The sequence below is a fragment of the Loxodonta africana genome, chromosome 17 (genome assembly GCF_030014295.1).
Source record: "Loxodonta africana isolate mLoxAfr1 chromosome 17, mLoxAfr1.hap2, whole genome shotgun sequence".
In the NCBI taxonomy this organism is placed as follows: domain Eukaryota; kingdom Metazoa; phylum Chordata; class Mammalia; order Proboscidea; family Elephantidae; genus Loxodonta; species Loxodonta africana.
The window spans coordinates 14,061,968-14,085,772 of record NC_087358.1 but is presented as its reverse complement, the minus strand read 5'-3'; the positions used below and the strand labels follow the sequence as shown (position 1 = coordinate 14,085,772).

The 23,805-nt window shown below is 37.5% G+C and overlaps 1 protein-coding gene across 1 annotated transcript in view; it reads left to right on the top strand.

Moving 5' to 3' along the window:
* The window catches only part of GPC5 (glypican 5), an 815,401-nt gene that overhangs the window by 353,930 nt on the left and 437,666 nt on the right, over positions 1 to 23,805 (top strand). Inside the window, exon 4 of the mRNA XM_023547271.2 lies at positions 4,679 to 4,812. Within this exon, the coding sequence (XP_023403039.2) occupies positions 4,679 to 4,812 (134 nt within the window). The remainder of the gene's footprint in view (positions 1 to 4,678; positions 4,813 to 23,805) is intronic.

The following is a 23,805-nucleotide window of genomic DNA, read 5'->3' as shown; positions in this document are numbered from 1 at the left end:
AAGTTAAGATCATGAATTACACCTCTGTCTAGAGATTTAACTCATTCTGATTTATGGTAACATTTTAATCCTAACACCACCCAGCTCTTTTGAAAATTACACCTGTGAATGCTGAGGGAACTGAGCAAGATAAAATAAATTCAAATGTATTGTGAAACTGGAGAAAATTACCAATAGTATATTTCTTCCTGATAGCTTAAAAGTAGCTTTTAATATACTGGAACATGGCACATTTGACCAAAAACCACCTTGTTTTTTATCCATTATTATTGTTGTTGTTTTTAAGAATGCTTGCAAAGTCCTTCCTTACGTAAGTTCTGTTAATCATCTTTCATTTTAAAACCAGGCATCCAAAGAGTGATCTGCAGAAAATCAATCAGCCACCTCTTAGATGGAAGGTGGTGTGGAATCTGCCTTGGCCTCATTCTCTGGATGACCTTGCTTAATAAAATGTTCATAAGATCTCCACATTCTTTGTTTTCCAATTTGTGTTTTTCTTAATGGACATGAAAAAGAACTATTGCAATAAAAAGAATGGAAGCCCTCTTCCTGGTGTCAACTGAGAGTGAACAGTTTACAAGTGTTCTTTGCAAAGCTTTGTGAGACGATCAGTAAAAAGCATTAAATATTGGAAGATTGGAATAAGACTGCGTGCATGGGCAGAGAGAAGCTCTACAGAGAATGCATGTAGAGACAAGATTACAGAAAATCAGTCAGCTAGGTGGCACTGGGTTTTTTTTTTTTTTTTTGGTAAGCGACAAGGAGTTGTTCACACAAATACTTGATCGGAATGGGAAAAGTGATATGGGTTAGGAGCAACTAAAAGAGTCATTTCAAGGTGAGATGGGAACTTGAAAATCGGTGGGAAGCCAGTGATAGAACTTAAAGGAGGAGTTAATAAGCATTAGGGAGGAAAATGATTTTTTTCCGAGACACTTCAGAGTGATTGCAGGGGAGAACAGTAGAGACCAGGGAGGGGAATGAGGAGGAAATTGCAGTATAAGTCAAAGACAAAAAATTGTCAAAGTAAATGTGAGGATTTTTTTCAATAGTAAGAAGGTGCTAGTATTGAAATGTGCTACCCAAATCGGCTCACTGCAGGGGAGCTAAGGTGACAGGCTAATGTCTTGGTAACAGATGGTTTTCCATTGCCTTTTGATAAAGTGTGAAGTAGGACTCCCTGATAGCAAGTCAACAAATATGAGGGCTTTGAGATTTATTTATATGTATTGATTGGAATCAACAATATATGCTTGTATCTTTTGGTACAACAAAGATACCTTGTAAGTCCACGGCTAGTGCATTTCCTTTTGTATTTCTAAAAAAAATTACAAAGATGATAATGAAAATAGAGATTTTTACAAGCCTGGTATTTTTCAGCTCTTCATCTGCCTTCTTAGGAAACATGTTTAATGGACGATATGGTCTTATGTTCAACATGAGAGGCACAGGGTGATATAAGATTTCCCCTAAATGTAAAGTGGTTTTACTCTCTGGTGCTTTAGGATGAGAAAACAGATTCATAGAGGTTGCATAACGTGTCTACAACCCTATGACTAGGCACATTGGATCATGATTTTTTTTTATTTCAAAACATCCCGTAGTATCTCTAAACAATCATACTCTTGACATTTCCACCGTCAACTTACTTAATCCTTATTACTAAAAGCTGTTGACAATAACAATACTTTCCTCCTTTCTTTGAATATTTTAGCACTTTGGTAATATACTTCCACTTCACTATCACTATTTTTCAGGTTCCAAAAACCAAAACCGAACCCATTGCCATCGAGCCAATTCCGACTTAGAGTGATTCTGTAGGACAGAGTAGCATTGTCCCATAGGGTTTCCAAGGCTATAAATCCTTATGAAAGCAGGCTGCCGTATCTCTCTCCCACGGAGCGGCTGGTGGGTTTGAACCCCCGAGATGTCAGATTGCAGCTGAGCACTTTAACCACTGCACCACCAGTGCTCATTTGCAGATTCAGGGATTGAAAATTCACTTGAGCCTTTTAACACCTTGGCCTTATACTTTCCCTGAGTTCTCACTTTCAATCATTTGCCAAGTTCTGTTGATTTTACTTCTCTTCTGTCTGTAATATTTGAATCCTTCTTTTTATGAACACTCACTAAACTACTGTAGTTCAGACCCAAATGCCTTTCCTCAGGACTGCTGCAAGAGCCTGTTGACAGTTTACCAGCCTTTAATAGTTTCCTCTGTCTGGTCCGCTTATACAGTGCTGCTAGTTTGTTTCCTAAATATCCGCTCTGATATTTTACTTTTTCATTCAACAGCTGTCAAGGGCCATTGTTAAATAAATACAACTTCTTAGCCTGGCATTTCAAACCTTCCAAGATCTCTCTGCAACCTAGCCTTTAAGTATAATTTTCTTTCATTACCATTCTTCATTCCCCTTCTTTCCAGGCAAACCAAATTTTTGCCCATTTTTCATATTAGCTCTCTGTTTTATTGTACCTACCTCTTTCAGGATTTTCCCCCTTTCTTCATTATTTTCTGTTCTGTCAATATTATATATGTCATCAGTCTCCCGCTGCTGTTTTCTGTCCCTCCTGTGCATCTCTTGTATCTGCTGCTCCCTTTTCACCACTTCTGGCTGTGACTAACGTTTCTCCACCGGTCTGCTTGGTTCTTCCTCCCTTCACACGGCTGACATGATGATTTCTCTGGAGTGGAAGTCATCTATTACCATTTCCCTGTTTGGAACCTTTTGAATGCTTTCCATGTGTTATAGCAAGTTCTTTACCTTGTCCCCATATAATGGCATTTTTATGTCTGATATACCAGTCTTGCCTCTTGCTGCACCTCTCTCTTACACTGTCTTGTTCTCTATGAACGTGTTAAGCCGTCATAGACCTCGTGTTTTTCTACTGTCTCCTGCAGTGTTTGTCCCTGCTCTGTGCACCTGACAGATTCATTTAACACACTGCTCAGGTATTATCTCCGAAAACTCTTCCCTGAGCACCCTAAATAGAGTTAATCTGCCTGTTTTCTTTGGAATTGGACTATTCTATGTATTTCTATGATTAGTCTTATGCTGTATCACAGTTGTTATTTTACAGGTCTGTTTCTCACCTCTGTGTGCACAGGGCCCACACCTTATTCATATGTGTATATCCAGTGTCTAACTATTGGAGGTGTAACAAGCATTTATTTAGAATTTGGTTAAATTGAAATAAACCTTGACACATCCAGGCCCAGCATCTCTGGGCAGTCCTTCCTGATGTCCTTCACCCATCGGACCTGAACTGGAAATAATCTCACCTTCCTCTAATATCTATAGCACCTAGTCAGCCCCACTTTAAAAAAAGTTAAAAAACAAAACAAAACACACACAACTTGCATTTTGATGTTTGGGCGGAATATTCGTTTTCTTCTAAATGGTAATCTCTTATAGGAGAAAATTCAGTTTCTCATCTTCTATTTCTTATAGCATCTAATACATATGGTTTGCACATACTAGAAGCAAAATAAATAGGGGAAAAATAAATGAATTGTTGCCTTACTCTTTTATTGCTCATTGCATGGAAAATTGAAGTAATTCAGACTTGAAAGGAGCTATGAAATAACTTACTTAACTACTTCATCTTACATACAAGGAAATCAATTCAGAGAGGTTCTGTTACTTTTTTCAAAGTCTTAGAGCTAAAGAAGGAAAAATTAGGATAAGAGCCAGTCTTCTGAGGCCCAGACAATGCTTATGTATATTTTAAATTACACTACACTGCCTTCTTAAGTATATAAGGTATTATATGATTTTTTTTTAATGCTTTATGTGGTAATGCATTCAATTAAACATTTAGTTTTTCAATGATAATCATCTAATCTATACTAAGATATTTTCTAGATAAGTGATTTTTAAAAATTAGTGAATTTTCCACTTGACTAAATTATTAAAAAACAAAGAAAATAATAGCAACATGGAAATCAAAAAAGATTGAAAAAGAAGCCAAAGAACTATTATAAAATGAGAACTATGTATTAAACGTATTCATTTTCATTTCTAAGAAAACAACCAACCCGTTGCCATTTGAGTGAATTCTAACGCATAGCAACCCTATAGGACAGAGTAGAACTTCCCCATTGGGTTTCCAAGTTGTAGCTGGTGGATTCAAACTGCTGACCTTTGGGTTAGCCGCTGAACTCTTAACCACCGTGCCATCAGGGCTCCATTTGTAAGCAAGAGAACTACAAAGATAGTTACTTCACTCCTAGAACTCATTTAGAAAATGACTGCATATCCGGTAACAAGTGAAAAAAAAAAAAAATTTTTTTTTTTTTTTTAACAAGTGAATCTATTTCAAATTCAGCATATGTACATGCGTAAATATAAACCACAAATAATATCTATTTTGGCTAAATAGTCTTATTTACGTAAGCAGGCCAATTTATTAATATAGTTCTGTGATTTATTTTTATTTTTTTATTTATGTACTTTGCATATATATATATACAAAATATAAAAATACTGATGGCATAAATTTGTCATGTTTGTCATTTTGTACTGATAATTTGATTCCCTCCAATTGCAAAACTGGTAAGCATTATGTGTATTTAAAGGCTAGTGTTGTTATAGTTTTTGCCTTGAGTAAACATTACATTCTCAGAAAAACTGGAACATGACTTCTAAACTGTCTTTTAATGTTTTCAATTCAAAAGGTAAACAAGATTTGTGGCCATCCAGTGAGAAAACCGACACAAAGCCCCCATTGTTCTTTTGACTGGAGCAAAGAGAAGCATGGAATGAAGATCCCTGTAAGAAACGGTGAAGAGACACTTGCCAACAGAAGAAAGTAAGACATTTGTTTTACAACCAGAAAGAAAAAAGAGAAAGTAAGCCATTAATTTTACAACAGCATAGAGTGTATTCAGTAAAGTAGTGTGAAATACACTATCAAAGAAAAAAAAAAGAAAGACCAGTATTCAGTAACTTTAGATTTCAATGTCTACTCCTATTTTATTAAATAGGAACTTAAGTTCAACTTGTGAGACCAATAAAACATTCTGTGATAATGGACTTTTTCTATACTATAACCTTGCACATGTGACCATTGATCACTTGAAACGTGGTTAGTGTGACTGATGAATGAATTTTTAATTTTATTTAACTTTAATTAATTTCAATTAAAATTCCATGTGTAGCTAGAGGCTACTGTATTGGACAGTGGTAGATAGAAAGAGAACACATGTAAATGATGTTTATGTATTCCTCTATGTTTAGCATTTATCTAAAAAAAAAGATTGGATAAAAAGAAATTTCTGTACCTTTTACCCGGAATGCTGAAAATAGATATCTGTTGATTCAAAATGATAAGTATTTGAGTAGTTTGCTTTTATTAACTCACATTTCTACCAGTATGCCCATTATTATTTCACATGTTAAATTAAAGCCTTCGTTTGTGTCCTTTTGCTTGATAATTGGTGGTTAAGACCAAAATAACTCTTAAAACTGGAGGACGTTATTGTTTTATTTTTATACTAAATTGACTAGTACGTATACTAGCAAATACTAGATTCTCTATCAGTGTTCTTTGAATTGAGCTGAAATTCAGAAGCTTCTATTCATTTATTAATTTAAATATCTCTAATAATACCGTATGGAAAATTCAGTATTTTATATAGCTGTACTATCTGTTGGAAACCCTGGCGGCATAGTAGTTAAGTGCTACAGCTGCTAACCAAGAGGTCGGCGGTTCGAATCCACCAGGCGCTCCTTGGAAACTCTATGGGGCAGTTCTACTCTACGCTATAGGGTCGCCATGAGTTGAAATCGACTCAGCGGCAGTGGCTTTGGTTTTGGGTACTATCTGTGTTCTAAATGTTTCTTTTCTTTTGGGATAGTGCTCTCAATAGCCTCATTCTCTCCTCAGACTGGCTATAAAAAAAAAACGGATAAATATCTGGGCTATTGTGACTATTTGCTATAAAAAAAAGAAAATTTGCTATAGTTAACGAAAAATAGCACTTTGCTTGCATGTGAAATAACTTGACTTTTTAAAATTTTTTCTCACCACCTACAGTGGTTAGCAGTCATTTCTTCCATGTGATAAATCAGTATGCTTTGGCTGGGTGGTTCTCACAATAATATCCAGGTTTTTTTTTTCTTTTTTTTTTTGAGGAAGATCTTAAGTTCTTAAAGGTCATGTGTGTTTTTTTTTTTTTTTTTTTTTTTACTACGAAAACAACCCAGTTGATATCTAGAAAAACAAAACAAAACCCAGCCTTTAACATCATTTATTCACTAGCAAGAGTTAGCCAACCAGGAGAAATATTACAAAATGGCTCAGGACCAATGAGGGACTCATATGAATGGGACGTTTTAAAGTTATCTGTCATCGCCATTAAATAGATCTCCTTGTCACCAACTTTGCAATCTCTTTGTTTCTATGGGAACTCGTCTGCTAACCAAAAGGTCAGCAGTTTGAATCCACCAGCCTTCCTTGGAAACCCTAGGCGCCAGTTCTACTCTGTCCTACAGGATCGCTGTGAGTCGGAATCCACTGGATGGCAATGGGTTTTTTTTTTTTTTTTTGACCAGGCTGCTACCATTAGCCATAGCCCATGAGTCAGGATAGATCCATCCTTCAGGAACAATCAGAGGTACTGTGCTTGAGTCCACTTGAGCATTTTGTTTTTACACTATTTCTAGTGCCACTCTTGCGTGGGACTTGATTTTCATGGTAGTCCACTTCTGGTTGTTGTCATATATTGTGCAGACCTGAATTTTATTCATTTGCCATCAGCTGGTCATTGTCCATGAGATCAGACGTTTCAATTAAAGCGAGGGTGTCCGTGTATTAGGAGTAGATGCTGTGTGTTTCTGGGCTCCTTTTCATGCATTCTACTTGTAGTGTCTTTTCCTGCTGAAACATGGTTTACAGTAGGTCACTTCTACTTGATGATACATTGCTTCTGTACAAATCCAACCTTACAGACTGGCAGATCAGTTAGGACTTAGCTCATCATGGGCATCTCAGGTTGTATAATCACTTGGTAGCTCATGGTCAAATATGTAGTCACTACGATGGCCCAGACAGACTACAAACAAAATTAAAAGACAAAAGTTCTCATCAAAAGGGGGCATGTCCTCAATCATTAGCCATTAGAGAAATGCAAATTAAAACTACGATGAGATTCCATCTCACTCCAACAAGGCTGGCATTAATCCAAAAAACACAAAATAATAAATGTTGGAGAGGCTGCGGAGAGATTGGAACTCTTATACACTGCTGGTGGGAATGTAAAATCGTACCACCACTTTGGAAATCTATCTGGCGTTTTCTTAAAAAGTTAGAAATAGAACTACCATACAACCCAGAAATCCCACTCCTCGGAATATACCCTAGAGAAATAAGAGCCTTCACAGAACAGATATATGCACACCCATGTTTATTGCAGCTCTGTTTACAATAGCAAAAAGCTGGAAGCAACCAAGGTGTCCATCAATGGAGGAATGGTTAAATAAATTGTTGTATATTCACACAATGGAATACCACACATCGATAAAGAACAGTGACGAATCGTGAAACATTTCATAAAATGGAGGAACCTGGAAGGCATTATGCTGAGCAAAATTAGTCAGATGCAAAAGGACAAATATTGTATAAGACCACTATTATAAGATCTTGAGAAATAGTATAAACTGAGAACACATTCTTTTGTGGTTATGAGGTGGGGAGGGAGGGAGGGTGGGAGAGGGTTATTTACTGATTAGTTAGTAGATAAGAACTACTTTAGGTGAAGGGAAGGACAATACTCAATACACGGAAGGTCAGCTTAACTGTACTGGACCAAAAGCAAAGAAGTTTCCAGAATAAACTGAATGCTTCAAAGGTCAGCGGAGCAAGGACAGGGGTGTGGGGACTATGGCTTAAGGGGACTTCTAAGTCAATTGACAAAATAATTCTATAATGAAAACATTCTGCATCCCACTTTGAAATGTGGTGTCTGGGGTCTTAAATGCTAACAAGTGGCCATCTAAGATGCATCAATTGGTCTCAACCCACCTGGATCAAAGGAGAATGAAGAACACCAAGGTCACACGATAACTATGAGCCCAAGAGACAGAAAGGGCCACATGAACCAGAGATTTACATCATCCTGAGACCAGAAGAACTAGATGGTGCCTGGCCACAACCGATGACTGCCCTGACAGGAAGCACAACGGAGAACCCCTGAGGGAGCAGGAGATCAGTGTGATGCAGACCCCAAATACTCATAAAAAGACCAGACTTAATGGTCTGACTGAGACTAGAGGTATCCCAGTGGTCATGGTCCCCAAACCTTCTGTTGGCCCAGGACAGGAACCATTCCTGAAGACAACTCATCAGACATGGAAGGGACTGGACAATGAGTAGGAGAGAGATGCTGATGAAGAGTGAGCTACTTGTATCAGGTGGACCCTTGAGACTGTGTTGGCATCTCCTGTCTGGAGGGGAGATGGGAGGGTAGAGAGGGTTAGAAACTGGCAAAATTGTCACAAAAGGAGAGACTGGAAGGGCTGACTCATTAGGGGGAGAGTAAGTGGGAGTATGGAGTAAGGTGTATATAAGCTTATATGTGACCTTTTGACTTGATTTGTAAACGTTCACTTAAAGCTTAATAAAAATTATTAAAAAAAAATGGGGCATGTCTATACTATGGTTCTTCTAAGGGCGGGGGGGGGGCGCTTTCCGGACATTCTATACAGCAGCCTTATTTACCACAAGCTCTTCAAGCCCCATTGAATGCATGAACTGGGTCATCTGGACTGAATGTCAGAGCAGCTTGTCCAACAGCCTAATTTGCTACAGAGCATTTTCTTTCTCATATAAAAGCACTACTGGGCTACACAAAATGGGTTAGGGCAACACCAAGAGTGTAACAGGTTTTGTCCAGTAAGCGAAAGGACCCGAAAAGCATTGTGCCTCTTCCTGAGTGTTAAGTTCTGCTATAGGCAGGCAATTGCCTTTTACGTTTAGAGGGCTATCTCAACAAGTTCCAGACCGCTGGACATTTAGAAGTTCAGTGGAATTGCCAAGCCCTTGAAATGGCAGTGCTGTTCTCCACCAGAGACATGTACCCAGGATGACATGACTGAAATTTTATCATCAGCGTGGTGTCCTGTAGGCTTGCTGAAGTTGGGCTAAATTTGTGGTGAAATTCATCCTTTAGCACTTCCTGTGGAACCTGGCTGAAGTTGAGAACACTCCTCTGCTTAACCCCTTCCTCGCTGCGCTGTCCTGCTTCCTTCACTCTCTTTCTCTTAAGAACACCCCCTCAATGAAACATATGTATCCAACTTCCAGTCTCAGGCACTACCTCTAGGGAACTCTACCTAGAGATGTCTGAATTTGAAAAGATACCTAAAATTAGTGCAAAATAATAATAAACTAAGGCAGAAATATAATATCCTATCTTATAGATGTTTCTCTTTATAGTCCCCTTTCTAACCTTTTGTTGATGCCCTATTCTTCTTCATATATTCCAGCTTCTTGGATTATTTTCTCAGTATACAGATTGAACAGGTACGGTGAAAGAATACAACCCTGATACCTTTCCTGACTCTAAACCACACATTATCCCCTTGTTCTGTTCAAACGACTGCCCTTCATCTATGTACAGTTTCCTCATGATTACAGTTAAGCATTCTGGAATTCCCATTCTTTGCAATATTATCCATAATTTGCTATGATCCACATAGTTGAATGCCTTTGCATAGTCGATAAAACACATGTAAACATCTTTTTCTGCTTCCAGTCAGGATTGAATAGACATCAGCTATGATATCTATGGTTCCATATCCTCTTCTGAGTCCAGCTTGAATTTCTGGCAGTTTCCTGTTGGTACACTGTCGCAGCTGCTTTTGAATGATCTTTAGCAAAATTTTATTTGCATGTGATATTAATGATGTTGTTCGATAATTTCCGCATTCGGTTGGATCACCTTTCTTAGGAACAGTCATAAAAATGGATCTCTTCCAGTTGGTTGGCCAGGTAGCTGTCTTCCAAATTTCTTGGCATAGACGAGTGACCACTTCCAGCACTGCATAGACAAGTGAGCACTTCCATTTGTTGTAACATCTCAATTGGTACTCCGTCAATTCTTGGATCCTAGTTTTTTGCCAATGCCTTCAGTGCACCTTGGACTTCTTCCTTCAGTACTGTTGTTTCCTGATCACATGCTACCTCCTGAAATGGTTGAATGTTGACCAATTCTTTTTGGCATAGTGACTGTGTGTATTCCTTCCATCTTCTTTTGCCCATAGAATCCTTCAGTATTGCACTTTGAGGAATGAATTTTTCTTTAAGTTCTTTTAGCTTTAGAAATGCTGAGAAATGCCCAGGTCTTTGCTCATTTTATAATACTTTGTCTTCTCAAGCTGCCCTTTGAAGTCTTCTGTTCAGCTCTTTTACTTCATCATTTCTTCCATTCGCTTTAGCTACTCCACGTTCAAAAGCAAGTTTCAGAGTGTCTTCTGACATTCTCGTGGACGATGTCAGTCTTCTTTTAGCTTGGTTGATGAAGGGAGCTAAACCATAGTGTTGAATTCTTTTGATTGCATTTTGGAAACATACTTGTGCTGATTCAGTTTAAAATATATATATATTTTTTCTATTTACAAAGCATGGTAATGATGAGGTAATTGAAGACTCTGAGCAATTGAATAACAGACTAGTGACAAAGGTCTCCAAAGGTTGAGAAAGGCAAGGAAGAGCTACTGCTCCTTTAATCACTTGAGCAAAGCATCAGTGTTTTGCTTTATTTTTGGCAGAAACTAAATCAGCACAGCTGTAACAGACATTGCACTCATATAGTTGTCTAAACCAGCCCAGGCAGAGTGATTTCCCTGTGGCAGTTCCTGTTCCCTGCTTGATTTCTTGAAGATAGCTGATAAGAATAAGCTATTAGGATGCTTAAATTGGTGATAATTAGCTGTACATTACTATTTCAAAGTGGTGTGGCTGTGCCAATTAAGTGAGTAATTAGGAAAACCCCAGGACAATAAATTAAGACAGAGTCTCAACACCAGAGCCCTATCTGTTCTGCAGCAAGCATTCCAATTAGCCAAGCCTGCCGTTTAAGCATACGCCAATTAACAGGCCTGGCTGCACGCATGGTGTGTATTTGGGTAACAGAAAACTGTCCTAGGCACTAAGTAAAAAAATGTATATATGCGTACATTGTATATATATGTATATACACACACACACGTATATAATATTTAATATTAGAGAGGATTTTGATGTCAATGTGGTAAATAGGGAATATTTAGAAATACTGAATTTTTAGTGTTTGAAATGAAATATAATTTAAATTGTTTTGCTGGTTTTTGTTTTTCTCGACAGAACTAAATTGGCATATTGTATCATCTGGGATTTTCGTTTTCTTCTAATATGTTTATTGAAGATTGATTTGAGTGGACATTTTTATTACTTTGAACATTTAATAATTTTCTTTATTGAGAATGGGAACTAAAGAGGGTACTTTAAATTCATAGGTTAAGGGGAAGAATGAGGCAGGGGATGATTCTGATTCCTGAAGTGGCCGCCTACTAAAACAGATTGTCAGCTTGTACATCATCACAAAGAAACATAGTGAAGTGCTGGAAAATAATTAAAATTGGGAAAAAGTTTTGGACATATTTTGAACAATATTGAATGAAGAATAGTTAATATTGCTAGGATTATTAGTGAGATAGGTAGAATATGTTTGCAGGAAACATACGTGAATAAATAGGATGTTAACTTAAAACACGCGAATTGATAGTTATATACACAAATCTGATCTGGCAGGATGCTTTATGCATGAAACCAAAATTCATTAATTTTTAAAATTCTAGATGTGTGTGTTTGTGCATTTATATGGGTAAATCTGTGTTAATGTACAAGGATTAATGATGAATTGTGTATACTAATATTTAGTGAATAAAAATATTCACAGGTCAGAAAAGTCGACTGTTTGAGAAAATTTTAGTATCACTTATAGTGCTAGAGAAAGTAATTTACTATCTATTTCCTAAAAGGAAGTTAGTGCTTCTTTGAGGTGCCATTATTATTTATTACCTGTAAGTTTCATTTACTGAAATAAAGGTCATGTTCCCTTTGATGAGGAAATTTCTGTTTAATTTAAAACACTGCTTAGCTCGTGGTGGTGGTGAGAGCTTGCAGAGCAGGGCAGACCAAGGCCAGGCTTTGGAGGGGAAGTGAGAGGCCGGGTGCCCAGGGAACAGGAGCTGCAAGGCAGGCCAGAGTCATGACCTCCATGAATAATGAAGGTCAGAACCTGCAGGAGGTCAGAAACCAGGCACACAGGGAGAATGAATGCCAGAAGGCAGAGCAAACATATGGCAAAAGTTTAGGCCAGTGGTTCCTAACCTTTTTCTGGTGGGGTGGAGGTGGGGAGAGAGTCAAATATCCTACTGGGAATGTGATGAAAACTTCCCCCCGGAAAAGTTCATAAAAAAAAAATTCATGCAAAAATTTTTTAAAACAATTTGCTCCACCTCAAACTGATAGTAAAAAAAAAAAAAAAAGTCTTTTCCAAAATGAATTTGCTCTTTCTTTCTAGACATTTGTGAAAAAATGAATGGCCACTGCATGCAATATCTTCCACTGAATCCAAACAGTGGAAATTAAACTAATACTAAACCTTAATTGTGCTGGAGGGAGAGATGGCTTCCACTATTTGTCATGAACTAGTAGTTGTTGAAGTTGTGACTGGTCTTAGATCTGGCTATGTGCACATGTATGTGGTACTCAACAGAGACTCACTTTTTGTTTTAATGGTAACGATTATTGAAAATTGTAAAAAAAAAAAAACCAAAACATATTTATCTATCACTGGCTGCAATTAGAGCTCTCATGCCTTGTTTGCCTTGACAAGGACAGGCTTATTTTAGGGGGCATGAGATTTATCTTTTTTATTTATCTTATGCTCTTCAAGTTCTATTTATGTTCCATTATGCTCTATAATGTGTCCTCAAGTTAATTTGCAATGTGGACTATTGAGCATATCAATTTGAAGTGAATAAGTCTCCCCAAATTTCTTACTATAGAAAGAATAACAAGATATGTATTTTTTTTCAGCCAAAGGAAGAATGACCTTTAAATAAGTTTCAAACTGGTTCTCCAAAACCTCCCCCTTTTTTTTTTATTAGCAGCTTTGCTTGATGAGCTATAGGCTTTTCAATAATGTTTGTAATGGTGACTGTAGGATGGTAAGGAGTCTTTGGGTGGTGGAAACCATTAAGTGTTTGACTACTAACTAAAAGGTTAGCAGTCTGAGTCCACCCAGAGATGCCTTGGAAGAAAGACCTGGAGATCTCTTTCTGAAAGGACACAGCCTTAAAAACTTTATGGAATGTGGTTGTACTCTTTGCAACAATGAATTGGCATTGAAATAGATTGGAATTGACTCTATGACAATGGCTTTTGGTTTGGTAGTGCTGTACCTCATTTATATGGCTTCAAATATCTCTCTACCCCACATACCAAATTGAGAATGAAAATTTCCGTGTATACTATTTCTGAGGCTATGTTTCCTTTTTATTTTCTCAAAAATAATGAATCATCTAATTTTTTCCTTCAAAAGGACGGTGAACACCTGAATAACTGAGAAGTACTTCAAATTTAGCTCCCATTTTTTCACACTCATTTCTTGCAGGGGTAGAGATTTAAGGACCTACCATGTTGAAACTGATGATTTTCTTTACAGTGTATAAAGTTATTTCAGAATTTTTAGTAGAATCTATGGTGCATAAACTAGGATGACGGGTGAAGCTTAGTTCTTTTACTAAAGTAGCAAAATTAATTTTTGCTTAGAGGCATTATGGTACTTCATCTACATCAAGAATACCAAGCACTTTCTTTTACTTTATTTTGCATGGTCAAGAACATTTCCACCAGTTAAAATATACGAATGACACCTGAAGTTTCTAAAGGAGGCATACATATAAAAGCAGAGAATGAGGAGCAGGCATCATCAAGTGATATTAATATTTATCTAGTTGCATGTTGAACAAAAACAGAACTGCCAATTTCTGCACAGTTGTCTTCAAAATAGTAGAAGAAATGTGTTTCTGAGAGGATTATGTCTTTTGGTAGAGGCACTGCTTTCTTTTTTCCTTTGTGTCTTCACTCCAAGAAACAAATCCGCTCAACCATTTCCAGGGCACACAACTTCACCATGACCTCTAGAATCATTTGTGGTTTCTTTTGGTTGGAAATGTAACCGACGAAAGATTGAAGGAAGTTTCAAGATAATTATTTTTGTGTTTGGGCTCATATCAGTAGAGTTGGAGGCTTTCAGATTAAGTTTCCCTCTCAAAAATATGATTCATTCTGTCTGATCAACAGGTCTAAGGCACTGCTTTTGCTGTGTTGGTTTCATGCACTTTTGGTATGAATCTTGTTAATATATGGAATACTAGACCTTTGTCCTTACTAGTTGCCAATGAGTTGGCTCCAACTCATAGCAACTGCATGTACAACAGAACAAAATGTTGCCTGATCCTGCACCATCTTCATGGTTGTTGGTGTGCTCAAGTCCCCTGTGGACACTGTGTATTTTGAGGGCCTTCTTACATTGGGCTGATCCTTCAACACTACATTCTGTTGTGATCCATAGGGTTTTCACTGGCTAGTTTTCAGGAGTAAATTGCTAAACCTTTTTTTTTGTCTCTCTTGGTCTAGAAGATGTGCTAAAACCTCTCCACCACAGATGACTCTGCTGGTAGTTGAAATATTGGTGGCATAGCTTCCAGAATCATAGCAACACACAAGCTGCCACAGTATTACAAACTGACAGACGGGTAAAACCAAAAAACCCAGTGCCATCGAGTCGATTCTGACTCATAGCGACCTTATAGGGCAGGGTAGAACTGCCCTATAGTTTCCAAGGAGCGCCTGGCAGATTCGAACTGCCGACCCTTTGGTTAGCAGCCGAAACACTTAACCGCTATGCCACTAGGGTTTCCAACAGATGGGTAGTAGATTATAACTTTTGGGTTCTGCAAATTGAGTCTTGAGAGTAAACCAAAGGATTTGTAATTTCGTTGTATTATGCTTGTCTGCGTTTTTCATGTAAGCTAAACCTTATGTAAACGAATAATCATAATGGGAAGAACTACAACTTTAATTCCAATTACATGGAAAATATTTTAGATGTCACAAGTCAGTGACAGTGATTATACATTCTATGTCAACCTTTGGAAATCATGAATAAAATAATACTTGGATTACATTTAATATAAAAGGCATTTTTTTTCCAAAATGAGAATTACAAAAAAAATACAAATAAAATGAAAATGTTTCATTTTCTTTGAACCCTGGTAATTATAGATTTCCTGATCCTAAAGCCTATCTTTATTTGGGAGTCTAGGAGCACAAGTATTTGGACTGAAGGATATATGCTAGCCAAGAATGCAAGCAAGAACAATTTAAACCAGACATATAATATCCACCAATCAGATGGATTTGTGGATGGAGTTGGCCAGGAATATCTGACTGCAGTAGCAAAAAGGGGGGAAAAATAAAACCAGAAGGAAGTAGAAAGCATCCCAATGGTTGGCAGATCATTAAATGGGAAGTATTTTATTAACGTTGTTCTGATTCTGAGAGACAAAAATACTGTTCAGAATATGTCCTCTTGTCTTCTAAGTCGTAAAGATCATAGTTAAGCAACCACAGAAAATACATTATGCAAAAGAGAGGAATATTCAAGATTTGAGCTAAAAATGCTAAGTTTCAATACATAGGCAACTGAATAATGATTCTTTATTGACTTATATTAGAACCGTTAGATTTTTATATATTCCATTTGCCTCATAACCCCCATGTTGGTTTTGACCTAATCTTGTCCTAGACATTTTTTTTTTCCATTGAAAAACTGATAACATGCTTCCTTAAGCCAATGGAACTGGATAAATAATTGCATGATTTTATTAAAATGAACAAAAATTGTAGAAGGTAGAGAAGGTAGGAAGATGGATGCTCGATTTCCTTAATACTATCTGATTTCTTTTAAGTTTTGGATACTTGATCCAGCATTTATTTTCACAAATGAGTAACATGGGAAAACAATATTAGAGATAGTTTTGAAAAACTAGTTTTGATGACAGATTTGAATTACTGTTTTTACTAGAGAATGCTTTCAGAAAGGATGTTTTTAAACTAGGACCTTTAATAGTAACGTGCTGGGTTAGAGTGTCATTGTAAAATGAGGAACGGAGGCACCTTATCCTATTGTCTTTTCCCCCTGGAGTCCGTTCCGACTTATGGCAACCGCATGTGTGTCAGAGTAGAACTGTGCTCTGTAGGGTTTTCAAAGGCTGATTTTTCAGAAGTAAATTACCAGGTCTTTCTTCTGAGGTGTGTCTGGGTAAACTTGAAGCTCCAACCTTTTGGTTAGCAGCTGAGTATGTTAGCTGTTTGCACCACTCTGGGATGCCATTTTGTGTATAGTTGGCTACAAACTACCAGCTCAGGACTAGTATAAAATTATCACCAGAGAGTTTAAACACCTAGCGCCTGTCAGGAGAAGAATCCTCTCCAAGCAGTCTCTGAGGATATTAGCATATTTTCAGAGCTTCTTTCCATTTCTCCTTCCAATTACTTTCCCAGTTGTTCCCAACACCCCACTCATATTAACCCCTGTAGCTTCAGTGAGAAAGCACAGTAAGCCCTCTAACGAATGGGAAACCACGTTGCTTGAACAAGCCTCAGAGTACTTCCTATGCATAGGTAAAAATGTGGAATCATTTAGTCAGGGGGAAAAAAAAAACCTTCTCTCTGAGAATGGTGTCAATCCATAGGTCACAAATATCCTAACAAGCCATGGGTTCAGGTGGGGTTCAAAGAGCAGACTTTATGAGTTACTCTTTTAGAAGAAAAAATGCTTTCTTTTTAATCAGATATGAATGCAATATGCTTGAAACACATTTACATTACTGATAAATGTGGCCATTGCCACATACTGCATTGCTTTTCTGTGATATATTCACCCTCTCATCCCATCTTTCCACATATCCAAAAGTCTACATAGAAAGGGCTCAATAAACTAGATTTCAACTCTCCTTCTAGAAAACCTAACCCTATAAACGTAATTATTTTCAAGTATTTATAATGAGAATTGTTATTGCTGTAGAACTGAAATCTAAGTAGTTTTCTAAAGATTTAGACAGAACAGCTTAGGTGAGAATAAGGTTAAGTGATTAAATATGGATGCAGAATAGCAGAATAGTTCTTATCTAGAAACATGTAATTATGTATTTCCTCTGCTGTGCAGGAGACTGACATTTTAAATGTCTGCTGCTTGACAGCTGTGGTCGGACATCTCTACAGCGTTGAGCCTGCTCATTAGTGCTACATTAACCTTAACTTTGCCTCAGGCCATTAACTACCCAACTGCACATTTGACCTTTGTACTACAGATATTTTCAAGCAGTGTGCTAGGCACAGCTTTTAATCTGAGTTCTGTATTATGTGTGGACTGACTTTAGCAGTAAAAAAAAAGAAAAAGAAAATCGATGTATGTCATTAAATAAAGAAACGTGTGGTCTGACACATTCCACAGAGAAAAGCTCTATTTGCAAATAAAACTCTTCTCTAATTCTTCTCCAGATAATTAGCTTTCGTCCACATTAAAAACAGTCTCTTTTATATCATGTTCAGTGAAACAAAGAAGTGCAATATGTGACAATTTCTAAGTGTTTTCAAATTGAAACAAATTCCCACTAGATGAGAACATAAGATTAAGAGGTATGCCTTTTGAACCTAGCTCTGTTTCCAGCAATGTCTAATTAAATGAAATGCAAAATCAAATGTCGATTAGAGCCATATGCTTAAATGCAAACAGCTCCCTAGAAGGTCAGCAAAGTTTGAAACTTATATGGTTACCACTCTTCAAACCATTCGTATGAGGAATACGTATGTCTGAGTAACAAATTAAAAGGTAAATTAGCTTAGTGGAATGTTTTGATGGATTATGCTAGTGTTGTTATAACCAGGTTATGGAATAGTATACAGCTATGTAAAAATTAGAAAGGCTTGTATTTATTAACTTGAAAGGGTTCATGATATACTGTATACCCAATTTTGTAAAATAAAATCAAAACTTACACACACACATCTATACACATTTACATATTAATAAGCAACAAAAGACAATATATATCTATCATCATTTTTTTTTTTTATGACTCATCTATGTATAAAAAACCCATTGCCGTCCAGCTGATTCTGGCTATAGCAACCCTATAGGATAGACTAGAACTGCTCTATAGGGTTTCTAAAGCTGTAAATCTTTACAGAAGCAGACTGCCACATCTTTCTCCCATGAAGTGTCTGGTGGGTTCGAACCATCAACCTTTCAGTTAGCAGCCAAGCTCTTTAACCACTGTACCACCAGGGCTCCTCCATCTATGTATCAACTATGTATCATCTATCTGTCTGTATCATCCATCCATCCATCCGTCCATCCGTCCATCCGTCCATCCATCCACCCACTGACCCACCCACCCACCCACCCATCCCTCCATCCTTCCATCCTTCCATCCACCTCCCACCCACCCACCTACCTACCTGCCTACCTACTATCTATCTACCTATGGTTTGCTTGTTAGTATGCATATAGAGAAAGTTTAACAAAGATACATACCAGACTGTTAACATTGGTTACCTCAGGAGGGAGGAATGAAAAGATTATGGAGGGAAAGATAATAACTTGTACTTCATGTTCCTTTTTATTATTTTACTACTGGCAAATATATATGTTACTTTTATAATGAACAATGATTGAAGTAAATTATAATGGTACAGCCAAGAGGAAATGTTGCTCATTTTGACAGTAGTAACTGGACATTCCTATGTCAACAAAACTAGAAATGACAACTTGAGTGCGGATTGCATTTCCTTTTATATATTTTTTGTCATGTGATATATCAGGAGACCTTTCTGGCACTGCTGGTCTCAAGGGCATGGGAAGCAATGAAGCAATAACTATGCTAATCCATGTTTCACCCTTGCCTTCAAGTAAGCCCAGAGCAAACAAGTCTGCAGGCTGTGAACGAGCAATTGTGCAATAGCCTTTTTCTACTTTACTGTGTGCTCACAGTGCGTGGAGCTGGTCGTTACCAGTGATTGGCATTCACTCTGCTCTCGGCTTCCCACACCGGAACTTCCAGGCATACATAGCTCAACCCTGTCTGAACAGACTGCAACTGAAGTGCAGATTTTGGCAGGAGTGATGTAGCTGTGTTTTCCAGTATAATAATCTATTAATAAGTATATATTTTTGAAAATGTGATAATTTCTGTGAAATTTTAAAAGCAGATGAAAATAGTCTCCTATTTAAAGATTCATTCAACTTCGATTTATCTAACAGCTAATACCAGCCAGACATTGCTAAGTGATTCATTTTTTATTAGCTATTAATTTAGCAAAGATATAGTACCTGACTACATGATAACAAGCTCAGTTACTTTTCACGAGTCCTTTCACTCCTCTGGTTCTCAGTTTCCTTAATTATAAAACAAGAACGTTGAACTAAATCACTGGGTCTTAGCCCTGGCTACACATTAGGATAGTTTGAGAAAACTCTGATGTCCAGGTCCCATCACAGAATGTCTGAGGGAGAGACCCAGGCTCTGTACAGTTTAAATGTTTCCCTCATGATTATAATGTGATACTATAACTGATAACTACTAGACCAGATAATCTCTAAGGTTCTTTCTGTTTTCCTAATATACATACATCTATGATGTACTAATTATGATAGCTGTCTTACACAGCAATGTGATGAAGTAGTAATATGTCACTATGTATTAATTTCAGCATCACATATACACAGGAGCTGTTCTTGTGTCTGTTTGGCGGAATCTGGCACAGCTTGCCTCCAGCCCTGCCCTTCAGATTTCTTCCAATTTCTAATGAGACACAACAGGAAAGTCTATCTGATATTTTTTTACAATCTAGGAGTGGGCACCTTGGTTTAGTGTTTCCCAAGGCACTTTAAGAATAATGTAAGGAGGTTGAATGATCATCTTATCTTTTATAATACATTTCTTGTACTAGCTTGTAATTCTGGAAGGTGCTAAAAACTAAGACTGCATCTAGGGCCAATTCAACCAGAATTTTTTGAGTGCCTCTTGGGTTCCAAACCTGTCCTCTACTCTGGGAAACAACCATACAAACAGAGGAATTGTAATACCAGATAGCAAAGGCCATAATACAAGTGCTGCATGAGAATTGAGGAGGAACCAACAAACTCTGGATAGGTAGGTTAGGGAAGAAGTTGGGGAGAAGGTAAGCTTTAAGCTGGGTCTTGAAGGATGAGTAGAAGATTGGGAGCGTGAAGATGGAGGAGAAGGCATATTTGGGTGGAGGAACTTGCATGCGCTAAGCCTGGAATCTTGTTCAGTAAACGTTGAGATATTTTGTGTGATGCAATTATATGTTTGTGGTTTATGACTGGGGGTCTGTGTGTTGCAGAAAGCAGGACATTCATAGGATGAGTCTACGGAGAAAAAAAAGAAAATGGAGTGAAGGGTAGAAAATTTTTGTGCTTGATATGAGATTTTATCTAAATTGTTTAGGATTTTTAAGGAGAAAAGTGATGTGGCAGACTTCAGAAGCCAATTCTGTTTACACCCTGGGGATTGCAGTGATGGGAATGGGTGGGAGAAGGCCGGCAAAACTAGAGGCAAGGAGAGCATTTGTTAGACTGTTGCAAACCCAAGTAACAAATTATAAATTCGTATATGGCCCTATTATATTTATTGGCTTCTCATGGATACTCTGACAAGGAACATTTTCTTATTTTTATTTAAATATGGTCAAACTGTTACTCTTATTAGTTATATTCGATTTCCGTGTTCTAGAGATATCTGAAGCCCAGGATGAGCAACCAAAAGTGTTCTTGTGACTACAGAAAACTAAGTATGGATATAGTTACTCTCACAGCAAGTTAGGTTTTGCATCATCCAGAAAATATAATACTTCATTCATTGAGACAGTGCATGTAGAACTGGAAAAAGAGGCATGGTGTGTAGTGGACCAAGCACTGATTCGGGAGCTGAGGTCTGGATTCTTGTAATAGGATCGACGTTACTTGGCTGTGTGGTGGTAGATATGTCTTTTTGCCTTATCTGCAGTCACTAAGGTGACTGGTATCTTAACCCTTTTATTTCTCACCAATTAATTTTTATATTTTTTTCATATATAAATCCCCTAGCTCTTCAATGCAACCACTTTTTGCAACACATATCTCAGTTCCTGTGACGTAAAAACTGCCAAATGTGGAATACAGTTCCAAAGTAGGATATCCCCTCAAATTTCAATCCTCACAAACCAAAACTTATCTCATCTTTCATTACTTAAGTCTCAAACTTTGCTGCAGTGCACAGCTAACCACTCTGTTTTCATTTATCCTTGCTTTCTCTCCTCAGAATTTGTGTTCTATCAATTATTAATTTTCTTGTCATTGCACCAGCCAGAAGAGACTAAGTTATGACGTGGTAGCAAACGACTTTAACGTATATAGACTTCACACTCTATGCCCATTTCATATCAGTTCGGGGTGCTGCTTAAGTTGCCTTTCCTTCAGGACCCAGGATGACAGAATGGCCTCCATCTGAAGCGTTGTCAGTCACCGTGGTAGAGGGCACAGAAACTGGCAAAACCACATTGGTTCTTAAGTCTTACACCTGGAAGGGACGCACATCACTTCTGCATACACTTACTAGAACCCAAAGTAAGTCACATGGCCAAAAGTAACTCCAAAGGGGTTGTTTGCCCAGGAGGTAGAGAATTGGAATATTTGAGAACAAGCTAATGACTACACATCCTTGTTATGTCCTTCCCCTCCACACACAAATGTTTTCAAGTCTCTTCCATATTTGAAGAAGCATGTTGTTGTTAGGCTCCATCAAGGCGGTTCCGACTCGTAGTGGCCCTGTGTACAACAGAATGAAATGCGGCTCAGTCCTGCGTCATCCTCACAATCACTGCTACATTTGAGCCCATTGTTGCAGCCACCGAACAATTATATGCACAAACAAAACTCCTTCCATTTTCTTTGTTAGAATTCTCCACTTCAGTTTTCAACCCACTACTTAATGCTCAACATATTACAGTCTGGAGTCTATCACTCCACATCTAGACATTTTCGGTATTTTACTTAAGTTCTCATGATGACTTTTTACACTGTGGAGAACCTCTCTCATTTAAAATTCCATCATTCTTTTGTATGTGTAACTCTTTAACTTTAAAGCTTTTGTTCTTTTGCTCTTCCTACTTGAGTTCTTTGGCTTCACTGTATATTATCTTCCTGAAAGATTTCAGTCATATCCACAGCTCCAGTCACCTTCTCTATGGATGATAAATCCCATATGCCATGTCCAGTCCACAAAGTTCCAAGGACGTATATTCAACAGCAAACTTCTGTGATGTTCCTGGTCCCTGTAACAGCAGCACCAGCATCATCTGCCTGTTTCTTTGAAACGTAGAGTCTTGGGCCCTGACCCAAAACTACTTAATCAAACCTGCATTTTGATAAGACCCTGAGGTGATGATTTTAAATATTAAGTTTGAAACGTAGTGTCCTACTTGATTTTCCCGTTGGAATGTTTCAAAGAAATCTCAAACTGAACATGTTGAGAATGGAATTAATTGCTGATTAGTAATTATCTTTACTCATGTATTAAAAAAAAAAAATTATTCAGTCTACTATATATCACCACCAGAGCTCAGTAATATACATGGTGAATAAAACAAACAAAACAATTAAAAAAAAATTCCTACCTGCCTGGGTGTTTTATTTTAGAGTGAAGAGAGAGATAACAAACAATGAAACATAATAAATTTGTTATTATGGTATGCTAAAAATGGTATGTGCCATTGAAGAGTGGAGATATTGAACAGGGTAAAGGCAATCCTAAGTATAATGTGGGACATTGAGAAGGTAGTATTTCTCTTCCTTTATTTATCACAGTTAATGATACCCTCACCACACAGTCATCTCAGGGGGGAAAAAAAGAGATTATCCTAAAATACTTTACCTGTCAATCCTGGTTTCCCAATGTCTTTAGAAGATTTCACTTGTTCTCATCCTTACTGGCGGATTTTATGCACATCTCTCTTTTTTTTCCTCTTGTATTTTAGCCTTAGATGCCTAGTGACCTCACTGTTTTTCTATTTCCACGTTGTTGCCATGATGGTTAAGTCACTTGCTTGCTTGGAAACTTGTAATGACTCTCACTGCCTTCTGAATAAAACTGAAACACCTTATGATAATCAGTACGGTTGCTGATAATCTGACCTTTTTCTACTTCTAATCACAGTTCCCAATAGCACACTGTCCACTAGCTAAACTAAGTATGTACAGTTCTGTGAACACATGATATTCTCTTTTCTCTTCACCTTTGCTTGTCCATTTCTGTCTATGGGACAGTCATTTGGCTGCTGCTTTCCTATATCTTGTACAGCCTTCAAAACTGAAGTTTTGTCTTCTTTTGTAGATATTTCCTGATTCCTCCTCTGTGACATTTTTAACACTGTACTCTTATTGCGGATTTTCACCAGAGTGTGCTTTCTTAAGAATGTTGAGACTGTCTTGTCTATTCCTGAACCATTAGTGCCAAGATTAAAAAAAAAAAAAAAAAGTGCCTGATAATCAGTAGTGCTTAGTACTTTATCATGAATGACTGTTGATGGTTTATTGAACAAGTAGAAATCTTCTAGGATAAAATAAAAGTTACAATTCTTTCAGAGAGAAGAATTAACAGCAAATACCTCACTTTTGTGGGACCC